Raw genomic sequence first — 16349 nt, forward strand, 5'->3', positions numbered from 1 at the left:
CTTCTCCCTAACCTTAAAAATCATCCATATTCATTTCACATTAAAACACTCTGTCCATTGCACATCATACAGGTAAGTCAAATAAATACTCCTGACCAGCAGTAGGGGGCACAAGGGGCAGTGGAGTGGTTTCTCTTACTTAGACAACCTTGTCCAGATGAACATTTTACAAGACATAACACTAGATCTGGTATTGTAACTGTGTTGGTTATCGAGCATATCAATGTGGTTCTTCATATAACCTGGGGCACGATCATTTAAGATGTCAAACATAATGATTAAGTTTAATTAAGTTGGACTCCAAAGGCAACATGCCCACCTCCCGGAAGTCCTGTACCCCTGTGTGGGTCCTAGGTGGGACATTCAGCATATACCTGATAACATTATTTTGCAGGCCCTGCATATAACTTTTTTGATAGCCCACTATACCAAGCAGAGCAGACATAATCGAAATGACACGGGATCAAGGTTGAGACAAGCAGTTTCTTAACTTCGATGTTAAAATATCAATCATTTCAATTTATTCGCTTTTTTAGAAATCATTTTAGCAGCAATCAGGTCTCCAGAAAGGGATTGATCTCGGGACACACCAAAATAAGTTACAATTGTTTTAGGTTCAATCTCCTTGTCTGCATAGTTTACCCTTATCTTGTCAGCCCTAAGCAATCTACGTTTTGTTCCAAACAAAATCACTAAAGTGTTTCCCAAACGTAGCGACAAATTGTTGTCAGTCAACCAATCTCTAACAAAATGCAATTCTTTACTCAGGGTTTCCTTTCTGTAAACTGTATCCATCCCTGATACCAGTATGGCTGAGTCATCAGCATAAAGCACTTTACTGTACTTGGCATATCATTAACGCATATAAGAAATAAGAGAGGCCCTAAAATTGATACCTGCGGTACTGCACAGGATATTTCTTTGGCCTATGACAGAACATCGCCAACATTACATACTTGTGTTCTGTTGGTCAGATAAGACCCAAACCAATTCACTGCTACACCATTTAGACCCATGCATTTCAGTTTCATCAGGAGAATATCATGGTCCACTGTGTCAAAAGCTTTCTGCATGTTTAACATGACCATTCCTGTATAGTTCCCCTTCTCACTTTCCTGCTTGTGTGGTCAAAAAGGTGGATACGGCAAGTATCATTGGAATGAGCATCTTCTAAAGCCAGATTGGACTCTCGAGCAGTGGAAACGCGTTCTCTGGAGTGATGAATCACGCTTCACCATCTGGCAGTTCGACAGACTAATCTGGGTTAGGCGTATGCCTGGAGAACGCTACCTGCCCCAATGCATAGTGCCAACTGTAAAGTTTGGTAGAGGAGGAATTTTGGTCTAGGGCTGTTTTTCATGGTTTGGGCTAGGTCCCTTAATTCCAGTGAAGGGAAATCTTAACGCTACAGCATACAATGACATTCTAGACGATTCTGTGCTTCCAACTTTGTGGCAACAGTTTGGGGAAGGCATTTTCCTGTTTCTGCATAACAATGCCCACGTGCACAAAATGAGGTCAATACAGAAATGGTTTGTCGAGATTAGTGTGGAAGAACTTGACTGGCCTGCACAGATCCCTGACCTCAACCCCATCGAACACCTTTGTGATGAATTGGAACGCCGACTGCGAGCCAGGCCCAATCACCCAACATCCGTGCCCGAACTGACTAATGCTCTTGTGGCATTAGTTCCCGCAGCAATGTTCCAACATCTAGTGGAAAGCCTTTCCAGAAGAGTGGAGGCTGTTATAGCAGCAAAGGGAGGATCAACACCATATTAATGTCCATGATTTTGAAATGAGCTGTTCAACAAGCAGGTGTCCACATACTTTTGGTAAAGCAGTGTATGTTGCTAAGATGTTACGAAACGCTAGCTTCTTTGCTTGTATGGATTCACCACTTTTTAAATGCTTAAAATGGCTAAAGCTTCCCCTGCATTTCATCCAGCTTTTATCCGAACTACCACAACATGTATTTCAGACAATTCATTCTCCAAGATTAAAGTAAATTGATGTAGGATTCATGTTAGAAGATTTGAATGCTGCAAGAGGCGATTTTACAATCAGGCCTTCCATTCTTTTAACAGCTCTGTTGGATGCCCTTGAGGATAAAAGGTGGGACAAGGACATTACAAGTTTAATATGTTCAAATACAGATAAATAATTCATATATCTACTGTCTTTCAGGACATTGCGGCTGCGGAGAAAACAGAAGGGGTCAAAACTAAATGTAAAATTCAACCTCGCTACCCAACCATCGCCCTCCCATTAAAGGTGAAATGTATTATTTTTTTTGGCGGAGAAAAAAATGCTTGTAAAGCTCTGAGGACACGACACAACTCCTCCTCTCTACAATTCCATTCCACATGTAGGCTGTCCACATATGCGATAATCTAACACCGGTGATTATATGGATTAATATCAATGTTGAATAAAAATATTGGATAAATCCACTAGTATTCCACAGCATATATGACAGTTGGATTAGGATAGGCTACTCAAACACAACACAACATTACATTCTAGGACTAGATCCAGCAGCTAAAAAGAGCCTCTTGAGCAGAGAGAGGACAAAAACGACACTCAGCAACAAGAACGAGTGCGTGTTTCAGAACGATGGTCAAAAAGACAAAGGACAGGCACGTGACCTATCCACCAGGCTTTCAATTGACACAAAATTCCATTGGGTTTAATGCATCAGCAGAACCAGCCCTCTACAATAGATGGCAATGGCAATAAATGGCCCTCGATTGAAAAAGAGCAGAAGATGGATTTCAGAGCCGGCTGACTGACAGCCAGGTAGAACTGGGATAAGTAACCTGAAAAGGGGGCGGTTTTCACCATCCAATCCCGTGTCAGGGTCACAGGTGATGTCCTTCAGAAGCCTTGGGGAGGGGGAGTGTGGTATCTTCCATCCTGCTCCTCTCACTGGCAATTCCCTCAAATGTCACACCAAAATAGATCTAATTTAGTTGGGTAAAAGACCCCTCTCCACACTCCATTACAGCTGTGTGTGGCCTATTTGAGCAGAGCTCGATCTCCACCAAAACCACATCAAAATACATTTTATGTGGAAGACTTTTGACCAGAGTGGAAAAAGAAACACACCATAATAAGCTCGACAGTCCCCTGAAATCTGGCACTAGAATTACCCCCAATGTTTTTGTATATGTTTACATCACTTATTTTCTTGATTTCACACCATTTCAGAAGTCACAAGACAGCCATCCTGGGATAACATCAACGTCCTCTGTCGAATACTCGTGTATTAGCCTTTCTCCGGTGGTCGGCTGCATCATTAGATTCATTTACATTATTGCTTCTTCAAAGGACATTCAGCGTAGTACGTGATGGATGTGTTTTCAGAGAGAGTGGTGAAATCAAGTTCACTGCAACGTTACGTCAAAGACGCGGTCCTGATTAAAACATTTATTCAGCTCGACTGCTTCACCGCACAGACGTGGCAACGCAATCGTTGCATTTGTCTCGAGCAGGTGGATCGGAATACAATAAATAAAAAGAATGCGACGTACCACCTTAAACCTAAAATAAGTAACAAAGTCATTTTGTGTGGAAGTCAAACATTTGTTGTACATCGGAGGCAGAGACCTTGCATATGCTTTACATCGCCCGCCTCCCCTTGTCTATAGCAGGGACACACGCTGTTTAAATGGCCCAAATGTTGATTTAGACAGTCAAAAGCTGTTATTTTTGTGAACATCACTAATGTCGTGATACATTTGGTAAAGTAATAAAGAATGTGAATGATCTTGGGTAGATGTTTCTACAACAGATTATAACTATATATGGACATATTATAATGTATGAAAAGGCTTATTCCTTCACATTGTTTAAATATTTTTGTATATGTTTTATTATACTTTTATTATGTACTAGATCATATGGGTTGAAAAGTGTTTTCTTTTCTCAGACGGGGTAATAAGTGTATGTATAAAGAAATAAAGCTCTGACAGACTCCTACAATTGTTTGAAACATCCAGAAAGCATGATCTTTGTCAGGGGCCAAAAACAGGGATATTTGTGGTGCACCACATTTCCGTATTTCATCCATTCATTGTGGTTAAAATCACAAGAATAAATAAAAGATGTCAGCCTGTAGTCACTCTTCCCACTAGGGGAATGTGGAAGCCCTGGTAATCACATATGGCACAATAGCCTACCCATAATCCTCATTTATTTTTTATTTCCGTGATGTCATTCTCTTTAAGCCGTGGCAAACGGAGGGGGGGGGGGGGTGATCCCTCATGTTCTTTCTCTATGCCCTCATTCCAGTCAGGGTAATAAGAGAACATTGTGATTTACTTCCACTGAACCGCGAGGAGTGCATCAGAGAGAATCTACTGCGGCAGGGCCATTCATATAGATTTAACTTTCCACAGTATTATACCAGATGTCTACACGTCTATTGTATTTCAGGCATGACCTTGGTCTCCATATGATGAGAAAGATCACTGGGAGGGGGGGAGAGAGAGAGAGAGAGAGAGAGAGAGAGAGAGAGAGAGAGAGAGAGAGAGAGAGAGAGAGGGAGAGGGAGAGGGTGGGGGGAGAAAAAAAGCTAAAACTATTTAGTCCTCTCTAAATCCCTCCGCAACAGCAATACTGCATATGGAGTGGAGCTGAAAATAGATCCAAGGTTTCAAGTTCTCATAAAAGAGTGCATGAATCATTCAGTTTACTTCCCCTGCTGATAAGGTGGTTTTAAGATGTTAGCACGATGTACATTTAGATGAGGAGGACCTAGCGAGTCACAGTCAAAGGAGGGCGTTCACTAGATCATCCTCATGCACTTTACTCCAGACCTGGGTTCAAATACTATTTGAAATATTTCAAATACACATCTGTCTGGAGTACCAGATCTTTTGCAACTATCCTATTGGTTCCATTGCGCCAGGCAAGCTCAATCAAGCCCAGCTTAAAAGCATTTTTTATTATTTGAAATATTATTTTTGAAGTCTGCTACAATACTAAAGATATTGGGATAGTCTTGTATCGGTCCTGTTGTCTAGTCCAGTAGAACCTGAAACATAAAGGGAAATCTCAGCTAAAACTGGAACGCACTCGCAGAGATTGTGGTGACCCTAGGCCCATTTCTTCTTTCATTTCTACTCCTTCAGAAGCTGATGATAATTGGATTTATTGGCTGACATAGGCTGACCTACATAAGACGACCCTAACAAATCCTCTCAGCGTGGGTGTGGGCATCCTATTCCCTCAATGTTGTCTCAATGTTGTCTCAATGTTGAAGGAGCATATTTTTGGGGTGTAACTGCTTTAGAATAACAGTACACAACAGATAGAGCCAGACGATAAGGCCTTCATCTCCACTCTCTCCATTGTTTTATGCATCGCACAAAGTGTTCTAGTTGGGCTCGGGAAAGAGATGTGCGTCACCCTTTCCACATGATTAGTCATCTACTCATGCAACTTTTCACATTACCAGAAAGGAAAGATGATGAGAAGAGACCTGTATATGCACATCCACTGAAGAGGGAAGGGGAGTGTGTGTGTGTATGTGTGTGTGTGTGTGTGTGTGTGTGTGTGTGTGTGTGTGTGTGTGTGTGTGTGTGTGTGTGTGTGTGCGTGCGCGTGTGTGTGTGCGTGTGTGTGCGTGCGTCTGTCTGTTGTGCTCCGACTATAAATGGTACACCATGAGTCACCATTAAGTAACTTTGCTCTCACCTCACCATCACCCACATGTGGTGTATGTGCTACCATCGTGTCTCTGCTCCCTGCGCTGTGAGTCAGTCAGTGGAGATGTGTGTTGGAAACAGCGCAGGGCCAGAGAGGCCAAACAACATCTGCACGGACCCTATGGGCAGCGCACTTGACTGGACGAAGCTGCTGTGTGGTGAGAGGGGAGGGATATTGTGTCTACGTTGAGTGCATTATGTGTGTGTCGGTGAGAGGGGTGAAAGAGCGAGAGAGATTGGAGAGAGAGAGAGAGGGGAGAGATGGAGAGAGACAGAGAATAAGAGAGAAAGGGGAGAGAGAAAGACAGGAAATGAGAGAAAGGGGACAGAGAGAAAGAGAGAGAGAGAGAGAGAGAGAGAGAGAGGCAGAGAGAGAGAGGAGCCACTTTATCCAAGTTTCTATTCTAATCTAGACCATCAGCAACAGCTCCCCTGTGGTCGTGACTATATAAGAGCCCCACGTTGTCTTGCATTCTCAACAACAAAAGAAACAAAGGCACAAACACAAACAAGCTAAAACTAGCTGGTTCTTAAAAGACCCTGGGTATCTTTCTACAGCAAGGCAGGTTCGGTACAAAAGTGAAAAACGAGGTAACAGAGAGAAAATAATCTATCATTCTCTATCATTCTTTCTCTCCCTCTACACACCAGATCTGGTGAACCCAGGTAAAAGCTATGATCCCTTATTGAGATCCCTTATTAATGTCAATGTTAAATCCACTTCAATTAGTGTAGATGAAGGGGAGGAGAAAGGTTTAAGAAGGATTTTTAAGACTTGAGACAATTGAGACATGGATTGTGTATGTGTGCCATTCAGAGGGTGAATGGACAAGACAAAACATTTAATTGCCTTTGAACAGAGTATGGTAGTAGGTGCCAGGCACACCAGTTTGTGTCAAGAACTGCAACGCTTCTGGGGTTTTTCCGCTCTTAACAGTTTCCTGTGTGTATCAAGTGTGGTCCACCACCCAAAGGGAATCCAGACAACTTGACACAACTGTGGGAAGCATTGGAGTCAACATGGGCCAGCATCCCTGTGGAACGCTTTCGACACCTTGTAGAGTCCACAACGAATTGAGGCTGTTGTGAGGGCTAATGTTCGGTATACTCAGTGTATTTTCAATACTGGATCTGTGCTTGATTCAGTACGCCTGTCGCAAAGGAACCAATAGAACAGTCTCAAAAGTGTTTTATTTAGCCTCCTTGCACTCCAGGTAGCAAACGCAAAATATTTCAAAACGTTTTTTTTAAACTCAGGTCTGCTCTCCTTACACTGATTATAACATAGAGAGGAAGTTATAAATCCAGTCTGTTAAAACCCTATTGTAAATGAAACCCCAGTGGGACAGGGACTGAGGAGGCCGACAGCAACGTAAACACACACCGGCTCCAGTCTGTAATCACCCAAACGGATCACCCTCACCGCTCATTCCAGACCAGCCCCAATCAAAGCATTTCCTGTCCGTCCCACTGTCCTGATATCCAATCAGCCTGATTATTTGGGGAACCACTGGATTCTCAATGCACTGGGCAGACAGAGGCTAGAGCAAGGTTTCCCAAACTTGGTCCTGGGGACCTCCCTGGGTGCACGTTTTCATTTTTGCCCGAGCATTACACAGCTGATTAAAATCATCAAAGCTTGACGATGAGTTGGATTTTTGAATCAGATGTGTAGTGCCAAGACCAAAACTAAAATATGAACTCAGGGGGGGCTCCAGCACCAAGTTTGGGAAACACTGGGCTAGAGGAAGGCTCGTATGAGGACAACTACACTACACTACTACACTACCCATGATGCCACAGGTAATATGGCGACCGTGATTGTTGATGTAAATCCAAATCAAATCAAATTTTATTTGTCACATACACATGGTTAGCAGATGTTAGTGCGAGTGTAGCAAAATGCTTGTGCTTCTAGTTCCGACAATGCAGTAATAACCAACAGCTAGTAATCTAGCTAACAATTCCAAAACTACTACCTTATAGACAAAAGTGTAAGGGGATAAAGAATATGTACATAAAGATATATGAATGAGTGATGGTACAGAGCGGCATAGGCAAGATACAGTAGATGGTATTGAGTACAGTATATACATATGAGATGAGTATGTAAACAAAGTGGCATAGTTAAAGTGGCTAGTGATACATAAGGATGCAGTAGATGATATAGAGTACAGTATATACGTATACATATGAGATTAATAATGTAGGGAACATTATATTAGGTAGCATTGTTTAAAGTGGCTAGTGATATATTTTACATCATTTCCCATCAATTCCCATTATTAAAGTGGCTGGAGTTGAGTCAGTGTGTTGGCAGCAGCCACTCAATGTTAGTGGTGGCTGTTTAACAGTCTGATGGCCTTGAGATAGAAGCTGTTTTTCAGTCTCTCGGTCCCAGCTTTGATGCACCTGTACTGACCTCGTCTTCTGGATGATAGCGGGGTGAACAGGCAGTGGCTCGGGTGGTTGCTGTCCTTGATGATCTTTATTGCCTTCCTGTGACATCGGGTGGTGTAGGTGTCCTGGAGGGCAGGTAGTTTGCCCCCGGTGATGCGTTGTGCAGACCTCACTACCCTCTGGAGAGCCTTACGGTTGTGGGCGGAGCAGTTGCCGTACCTGACGGTGATACAGCCCGACAGGATGCTCTCGATTGTGCATCTGTAGAAGTTTGTGAGTGCTTTTGGCGATAAGCCGAATTTCTTCAGCCTCCTGAGGTTGAAGAGGCGCTGCTGCGCCTTCTTCACGATGCTGTCTGTGTGGGTGGACCAATTCAGTTTGTCTGTGATGTGTACGCCGAAGAACTTAAAACTTACTACCCTCTCCACTACCGTTCCATCGATGTGGATAGGGGGGTGTTCCCTCTGCTGTTTCCTGAAGTCCACAATCATCTCCTTAGTTTTGTTGACGTTGAGTGTGAGGTTATTTTCCTGACACCACACTCCGAGGGCCCTCACCTCCTCCCTGTAGGCCGTCTCGTCGTTGTTGGTAATCAAGCCTACCACTGTTGTGTCGTCCGCAAACTTGATGATTGAGTTGGAGGCGTGCGTGGCCACGCAGTCGTGGGTGAACAGGGAGTACAGGAGAGGGCTCAGAACGCACCCTTGTGGGGCCCCAGTGTTGAGGATCAGCGGGGTGGAGATGTTGTTGCCTACCCTCACCACCTGGGGGCGGCCCGTCAGGAAGTCCAGTACCCAGTTGCACAGGGCGGGGTCGAGACGCGGGGTCTCGAGCTTGATGACGATCTTGGAGGGCACTATGGTGTTAAATGCCGAGCTGTAGTCGATGAACAGCATTCTCACATAGGTATTCCTCTTGTCCAGATGGGTTAGGGCAGTGTGCAGTGTGGTTGAGATTGCATCGTCTGTGGACCTATTTGGGCGGTAAGCAAATTGGAGTGGGTCTAGGGTGTCAGGTAGGGTGGAGGTGATATGGTCCTTGACTAGTCTCTCAAAGCACTTCATGATGACGGAAGTGAGTGCTACGGGGCGGTAGTCGTTTAGCTCAGTTACCTTAGCTTTCTTGGGAACAGGAACAATGGTGGCCCTCTTGAAGCATGTGGGAACAACAGACTGGGATAGGGATTGATTGAACATGTCCGTAAACACACCAGCCAGCTGGTCTGCGCATGCTCTGAGGGCGCAGCTGGGGATGCCGTCTGGGCCTGCAGCCTTGCGAGGGTTGACACGTTTAAATGTTTTCCTCACGTCGGCTGCAGTGAAGGAGAGTCCGCATGTTTTAGTTGCGGGCAGTGTCAGTGGCACTGTATGTTCCTCAAAGCGGGCAAAAAAGTTACTTAGTCTGCCTGGGAGCAAGACATCCTGGTCCGTGACGGTGCTGGTTCTCTTTTTGTAATCCGTGATTGACTGTAGACCCTGCCACATACCTCTTGTGTCTGAGCTGTTGAATTGAGATTCTACTTTGTCTCTATACTGACGCTTAGCTTGTTTGATAGCCTTGCGGAGGGAATAGTTACACTGTTTGTATTCGGTCATGTTTCCAGTCACCTTGCCCTGATTAAAAGCAGTGGTTCGCACTTTCAGTTTCACGCGAATGCTGCCATCAATCCACGGTTTCTGGTTTGGGAATGTTTTAATCGTTGCTATGGGAACGACATCTTCAACGCACGTTCTAATGAACTCGCACACCGAATCAGCGTATTCGTCAATGTTGTCGTCTGACGCAATACGGAACATATCCCAGTCCACGTGATGGAAGCAGTCTTGGAGTATGGAATCAGATTGGTCGGACCAGCGTTAAACAGACCTCAGCACGGGAGCTTCTTGTTTTAGTTTCTGTCTGTAGGCAGGGATCAACAAAATGGAGTCGTGGTCAGCTTTTCCGAAAGGAGGGCGGGGCAGGGCCTTATATGCGTCGCGGAAGTTGGAATAGCAATGATCCAAGGTTTTTTCCGCCCTGGTTGCGCAATCGATATGCTGATCAAATTTAGGGAGTCTTGTTTTCAGATTAGCCTTGTTAAAATCCCCAGCTACAATGAATGCAGCCTCCGGATATATGGATTCCAGTTTGCAAAGAGTCAAATAAAGTTTGTTCAGAGCCAACGATGTTTCTGCTTGGGGGGGAATATATACGGCTGTGATTATAATCGAAGAGAATTCCCTTGGTAGATAATGCGGTCTACATTTGATTGTGAGGAATTCTAAATCAGGTGAACAGAAGGACTTGAGTTCCTGTATGTTGTCTTGGCCACACCACGTCACGTTAACCATAAAGCATACGCCCCCGCCCCTCTTCTTACCAGAAAGATGTTTGTTTCTGTCGGCGCGATGCGTGGAGAAACCAGCTGGCTGCACCGTCTCCGATAGCGTCTCTCCAGTGAGCCATGTTTCCGTGAAGCAAAGAACGTTACAGTCTCTGATGTCCCTCTGGAATGCTACCCTTGCTCGGATTTCATCAACCTTGTTGTCAAGAGACTGGACATTGGCGAGGAGAATGCTAGGGAGTGGTGCACGATGTGCCCGTCTCCGGAGTCCGGCTGGGATCCATTCCGTTGTCCTGGGTGAAAGGCAGAACACAGGGTCCGCTTCGCGAAAGTCATATTCTTGGTCGTACTGATGGTGAGTTGACGCTGCTCTTATGTTCAGTAGTTCTTCTCGACTGTATGTAATGAAACCTAAGATGACCTGGGGTACCAATGTAAGAAATAACACGTAAAAAAAACAAAAACTGCATAGTTTCCTAGGAACGCGAAGCGAGGCGGCCATCTCTGTCGGCACCGGAAGTACAAATCCACAATACGTACTACATTTATTTTACATGTATGTGTAGCAATTAACATCATTGCACTTGAAGTGTGTGGGTGTGAATAATGTGCATCCAATGATAGATAGGAAGGATCAAATGACAGGTGTGATGCTTTTTCTTGGAACATCTCAATCAGGATCATTGAACGAGCCATTAAAAATCCTGGATTCGAATCAAACGCGGCACACGGACGCGAGTCAATAGGGTGAATTAGTGATATTATGAGTTATACTGGTACAGTATGCAGTAGGAAAACACAGGTAACACTGCTCAACAACCATGTCATGTTGATCCACTAAATAGGTCACCCGCAAGAATGTCAACTGGTAAACAAACCAAAAATGACATAGTCCCTTACATGCACAGTAACAACAAACAAATGAATACCTTTGGGAAAAAGCCACTGAGTGACTAGACCTGTTTCCTAGCTTAGAGTCAATGAAAGCTGTTTTTGTTTAGTGGCTTTCTCTTGAAGGGGCCTGAGATACTGCAATCTCCTGTCTCTGCGTTGAAGGGTGCTACTTAGACACAACAAAAAGCCCTGGACACAGTCACAAAGGCGACTCTGTACTAGACTCCACATTTTGTCCACAGACGTAGGACACAACATTGATGGGCCATCAAAAGTAACCCACATTAAGGGCAGAACAACTGTTTTGGATCATTCCCCATCCTTTTAAAATAGGCCATTAGGCATACTATATGTGCTTGAATTTGCCAATTTCCTGAAAAGGTCAGGAAAATAAAGGCCATGATATGACAACAACATATACTCCCAAAATCACCAAAACCTGGAGATGCAATAAACAAAAGAAAACAAGGTGATGACTAAAGGGGTCCTGGCTCATATTGCCACATAACTACATAGGAGCCATTATCACGAGCCCATCCTCCCCAATTCAGGTGCCACCAACCTCCTGTGATGGGTTGGAATAATGGTTCATTGTTTAGCTAGCTAGCTAGCTACATGTCTAAACAAAAGACTCCACAGATGATTACATGACCCCTTCTAGTTAGCCAGGTGTGTCTGGAGGTGATTACGGCCATATTTTGTATAATAATGATCAAATATTGTATCTGTATATTTGTATCCGGAATTTGTCTTTCAGCATCAGTAGAACCCGACTGACTCTCCTCCACCAGTCATACAAGGAGAATGGTCTAATGCCTCTCATCAAAAAGAGAGCTGGCCCAAGCGAGCACAGGTCACACCTGAAGCATGAGGACTTGCAGCGAGTTGTGAACTTCGTCAACAACTATGCAGAGAATAATGCAATAGTATTACCAGGACGCCACCCAAGACACAAACACTTTGGTGGAAAGCTGCTGCCATCTCATGTGACAAAAGCAGCAGTGTGGCGTCTCCACAAGGAATCGACGACAACACTTGGAATGTAAAGCACAAACAACACGTTTTCATTATTTCATTTACCTCCAACATGATTGGCACTACTTTAATTGATCTCACATTATTTGTGTATTTTTCACAGGTACATGTAGTCAGGCTGTCTTCCTTCGGGAATCTGTGGAGAAATTGCTGGTGTGGTCAAGGACAGCACTGTGACCGGGGGTCAACATCCCACAACAGGTTGGACTGCAGAATGGTATGGTGCTGGTGGAAAGTTATGTCTGGCAACAAAACATGACCGCGTACTTCAGGCCGCAACCACAGATCAAGTAGTACCAGCACTTCAGGTGAATATCATTTTCACTGCATTGTATGAGGTTATTCTTATTATCTATACTTGGGAGGTGAATTGATGTTATGCAAGGTTGTAATGTCTTCTACATTTGTTGGGGTCTATTTTCCTGTTTTACAGCTTCAATGCTCTAGAGCCTGGTGTTGTTGTCTGTCACGACTTCCGCCAAAGTCGGCCCCTCTCCTTGTTCGGGCGGCGTTCGACGCCACCGGCTTTCTAGCCATCGCCGCTCCATTTTTCATTTATCCATTTGTTTTGTCTTGTTCCCTGCACACCTGGTTTTCATTCCCCAATCACACTACATGTATTTATTCCTCTGTTCCCCCTCATGTCCTTGTGTGAGAATATTTTGTGTTACGTGTCTATGTTGATGCGCTTTACTGGTATGCGTTTATTCCGTGTTTTATTTCACGAGGTATGTTATTGTGTTTATACAATATTAATGTGACCGTTTGCGCGTTTGCACTTTTGCATTGGCTGGAGGTTTTGACGCAGTGGCGTCCGTCTGTTGGTTTCTCCTGCCTTAATAAAGTGTGCGCCTGTTCACAACTCTCTGCTCTCCTGCACCTGACTCCGCTCCCAGTACGCACGCCATTGACATTGTCGCCAAGGAGCATTCGGACTCCGTCAGGACCAGGTTTCAGCTGCTGCGCAACGCTGACGTCCTTCCTCCCATAGATGGTCTGCCTGTACAAGCACCACTTGGACTGGACACAACTAGACAAACCTATTTTTTTTTTAGAAGATCAGGGAGTTTTGCACATCACAATCTCCCTGCCATCAATTGCACATCTCTAGCCATAGCCACAGAAAAAACGACATAGTTAGAATTGGTCCGTAGTTGCATTAGTCCGTTTTTTGTCCAACATATTGAGTAATTGAAACTGAAACAAGTGCATCCCAAATGGTTGAAGGCAGCAAACAATGTACCAGGCCAGCTGTGATTTACAACCTGATAGCAATATTTGCTGGACTACCAAGAAATGTATTGTTGAATTGTATTAATCATGCATTGAGCTGTATCCATCTATTATACCAACAATGCCTTACTCTACGCCATGGAATTTTTCGTCAACTATAACTTATTTTTAAAACCTCTTATAAACTTGGTTTTGTAGCATAAACTGGGAATTTGATATGTATGACTGATATTATGATTGTCTTTTTGTTTCATATCCGCAAAGTAGTTCAAAAGCTCTCTGTAACACTTTAAAGTACAGTCGGTGCTGATTGACATATGACCAGTCTGACCGACAATAGTGCCTAACAGTTTACAAGCAACCAATGTGTGTCCAGTGATGTCGTCAGGCAAAAGCACGTAGTCAACACGGTAGACCTTGTGCTTCTGCACTGAGCAACCAATAAGCTGCTAAATCTATCCTTCAACCCCTCATTATATGCAGTCAATCAAGACTTAAAAGAAAATACAAACTTACTAGGAAAGGTGGAGAGGGGCTTTGCCTCATGCTCTCCCTCCACCTCTCTCTTTCTCTCTCTCCCTCCCTCTTCCCCTCTCCCCACCCTCCTTAGCTCTCCCTCTCTCTCTCTCTCTCTCTCTCTCTCTCTCTCTCTCTCTCTGTGTAGGCAAGTGCTAATTGATGAGTAGTTGGAACCTTGTTATGTTTTGTTTAAACACCAAGGCTTTGCCTCAGTATCAACAAAGCCTGGAAGATCTAAACACTGCCATATGTCAACCAAGACGTTCTCCCCTCCCTCCCGTCCAAACTGCAGGTTGACGTTTATTGTCATGAATCTTGCCCTGGGGGCAGAACTGAGCGATTTCCGCTAGATGGGCCAGCTGCAAAGTCAAAATTGGCTATATTGTAAAAATTCATGAACACAAAAGTGTAAGGTTAGAGTTAGGCATTAGGGTCAGCTGTGTGTTTAAGGTTAGGATTAAGGTTAGGGTGTCACGCCCTGACCTTAGTTATCTTTGTTTTCTTTATTATTTAGGTTAGGTCAGGGTGTGACGAGGGTGGTATGTGTTTTTTGGCTTCTCTAGGGTTTTTGTATATATATGGGGTTTTGGTATGTCTAGGTAAATGTAGGTCTATGGTGGCCTGAATTGGTTCCCAATCAGAGGCAGCTGTTTTTCGTTGTCTCTGATTGGGGATCCTATTTAGGTTGCCATTTTCTATTTTGGTTTTGTGGGTTATTGTCTATGTGTAGTTGCATGTCAGCACTCGGTCTATATAGAGTCAAGGTTTGTTTAGTGTTTTTCCTTTAAAGAATAATGTATTCATATCACGCTGCGCCTTGGTCTCCTCTATACGACGACTGTGACATAGGGTTAGCTTTAAAATTGTATGACTTTGTGACTTGTGCTAACTTGTGACCACTCTGCAGAGCTGCCTCCAAGATTCATGACAATAAATGTCAACCTGCATCCAAACCACTAGAGTGAGTGTCGGTCCGCTCCTATCTTACACTCCTGGGCCCGTATTCACAAATTGTGTCAGAGTAGCAGTCCTGATCTAGGATCTGTGGCACTGTGGGGATACGGGCCCTGAGCTCCCAACATCCTAGTTAGACACATCTAACACCTTCAAATACTGTAAAACCTCACAACACCAAGTCTGCTGGAGGAAGTTTGTGTATGACCTATGCCCTCCAAGGAGCGAATGGGGTTTGAGACAAGTAAGTGAAACTCATTTCGGTAACAACAAATCTACACTTTACCTTACCTGGAGTAGGTCACACAGCTATGGGTTTTGGGAACTACCTAAGAACTACACAATAAATAAGCAGTTAGGGCAACCTTTCGGGTGGCATTATTGGTGTTTAACAAATGTATTGAATGTTTCTAGAAGAGAACTACAGCGTGGATGACCCCCAGCGGGGTGGTTGCACTGAACCAGTATCATTCCTTTGTTTGTGCTTTCCATACTTCGCTAATAGATATTTGAATGCTTATGTTAAGTCACCTAGTCACCACAAAGAGAATGTCTCTTGACCATAATGGAGGTATAACCTTTAGGATGAACCTTGGACCGGACTACTCACCTGGCTTGGTGACCGAAACTCCTGGTTATTGTCATTCATGTACATGTTGTCACCATCAAACTGTGAACAGAAAAAGAAAAGAAAAACAAACATTTTGTGAATAATAAGCAAGATAGCGGTCCTCCAGAGTGGTGCAGCGGTCTAAGGTACTGCGTCGCAGTGCTAGAGGTGTCACTACAGACCCAGGTTCCATCCCATTCTGTGTCACAACCGGCCCGTGATCGGGGGTCCCATAGGGTGTCGCACAATTGGCCCAGCATTCGGTCGTCAGTTGAACATCGTTTCCTCCAACACATTGCTGCGGGTTAAGCGTGCAAGTGTTGAGAAGCGCGGTTTAGGTGGGTCGTGTTTCCGAATACGCATGACTCGACCTTTGCCTCCCAAGTTGCAGCGATGAGACAAGATTGAAATTGGGAATAAAAAAGGAGTAAAAAATGATTTTATAAATAAGCAAAGAGAAGTAATGATGGCTCTACGGGAGGCAAGGAGCGTGAGTCTAATGACTTTGTCACATTCACTAAACCTCGTTGCGGTGGCTTCGGTAATTACTGTTCGTCAGTGGGGCGGTAATTAGTTGAGCCGAGTGACAAGCGTTGGACTTCCCCTGTGGGGTTGTTCATACCGTGTGCGTGTGTGTACACTGTCTCTGCGTGCGTGCATGTCCGAGTGC

General features: G+C 44.3%; 1 protein-coding gene across 2 annotated transcripts in view; it reads right to left on the reverse strand.

The window, feature by feature from the left end:
* The window catches only part of LOC115132102 (thymocyte selection-associated high mobility group box protein TOX-like), a 121160-nt gene that overhangs the window by 34026 nt on the left and 70785 nt on the right, over positions 1-16349 (reverse strand). For both annotated transcript variants that reach the window (XM_029664356.2, XM_029664357.2), the window contains one exon: positions 15680-15739. In XM_029664356.2, the coding sequence (XP_029520216.1) occupies positions 15680-15739 (60 nt within the window). The remainder of the gene's footprint in view (positions 1-15679; positions 15740-16349) is intronic.

The sequence above is a fragment of the Oncorhynchus nerka genome, linkage group LG7 (assembly GCF_034236695.1).
Source record: "Oncorhynchus nerka isolate Pitt River linkage group LG7, Oner_Uvic_2.0, whole genome shotgun sequence".
In the NCBI taxonomy this organism is placed as follows: domain Eukaryota; kingdom Metazoa; phylum Chordata; class Actinopteri; order Salmoniformes; family Salmonidae; genus Oncorhynchus; species Oncorhynchus nerka.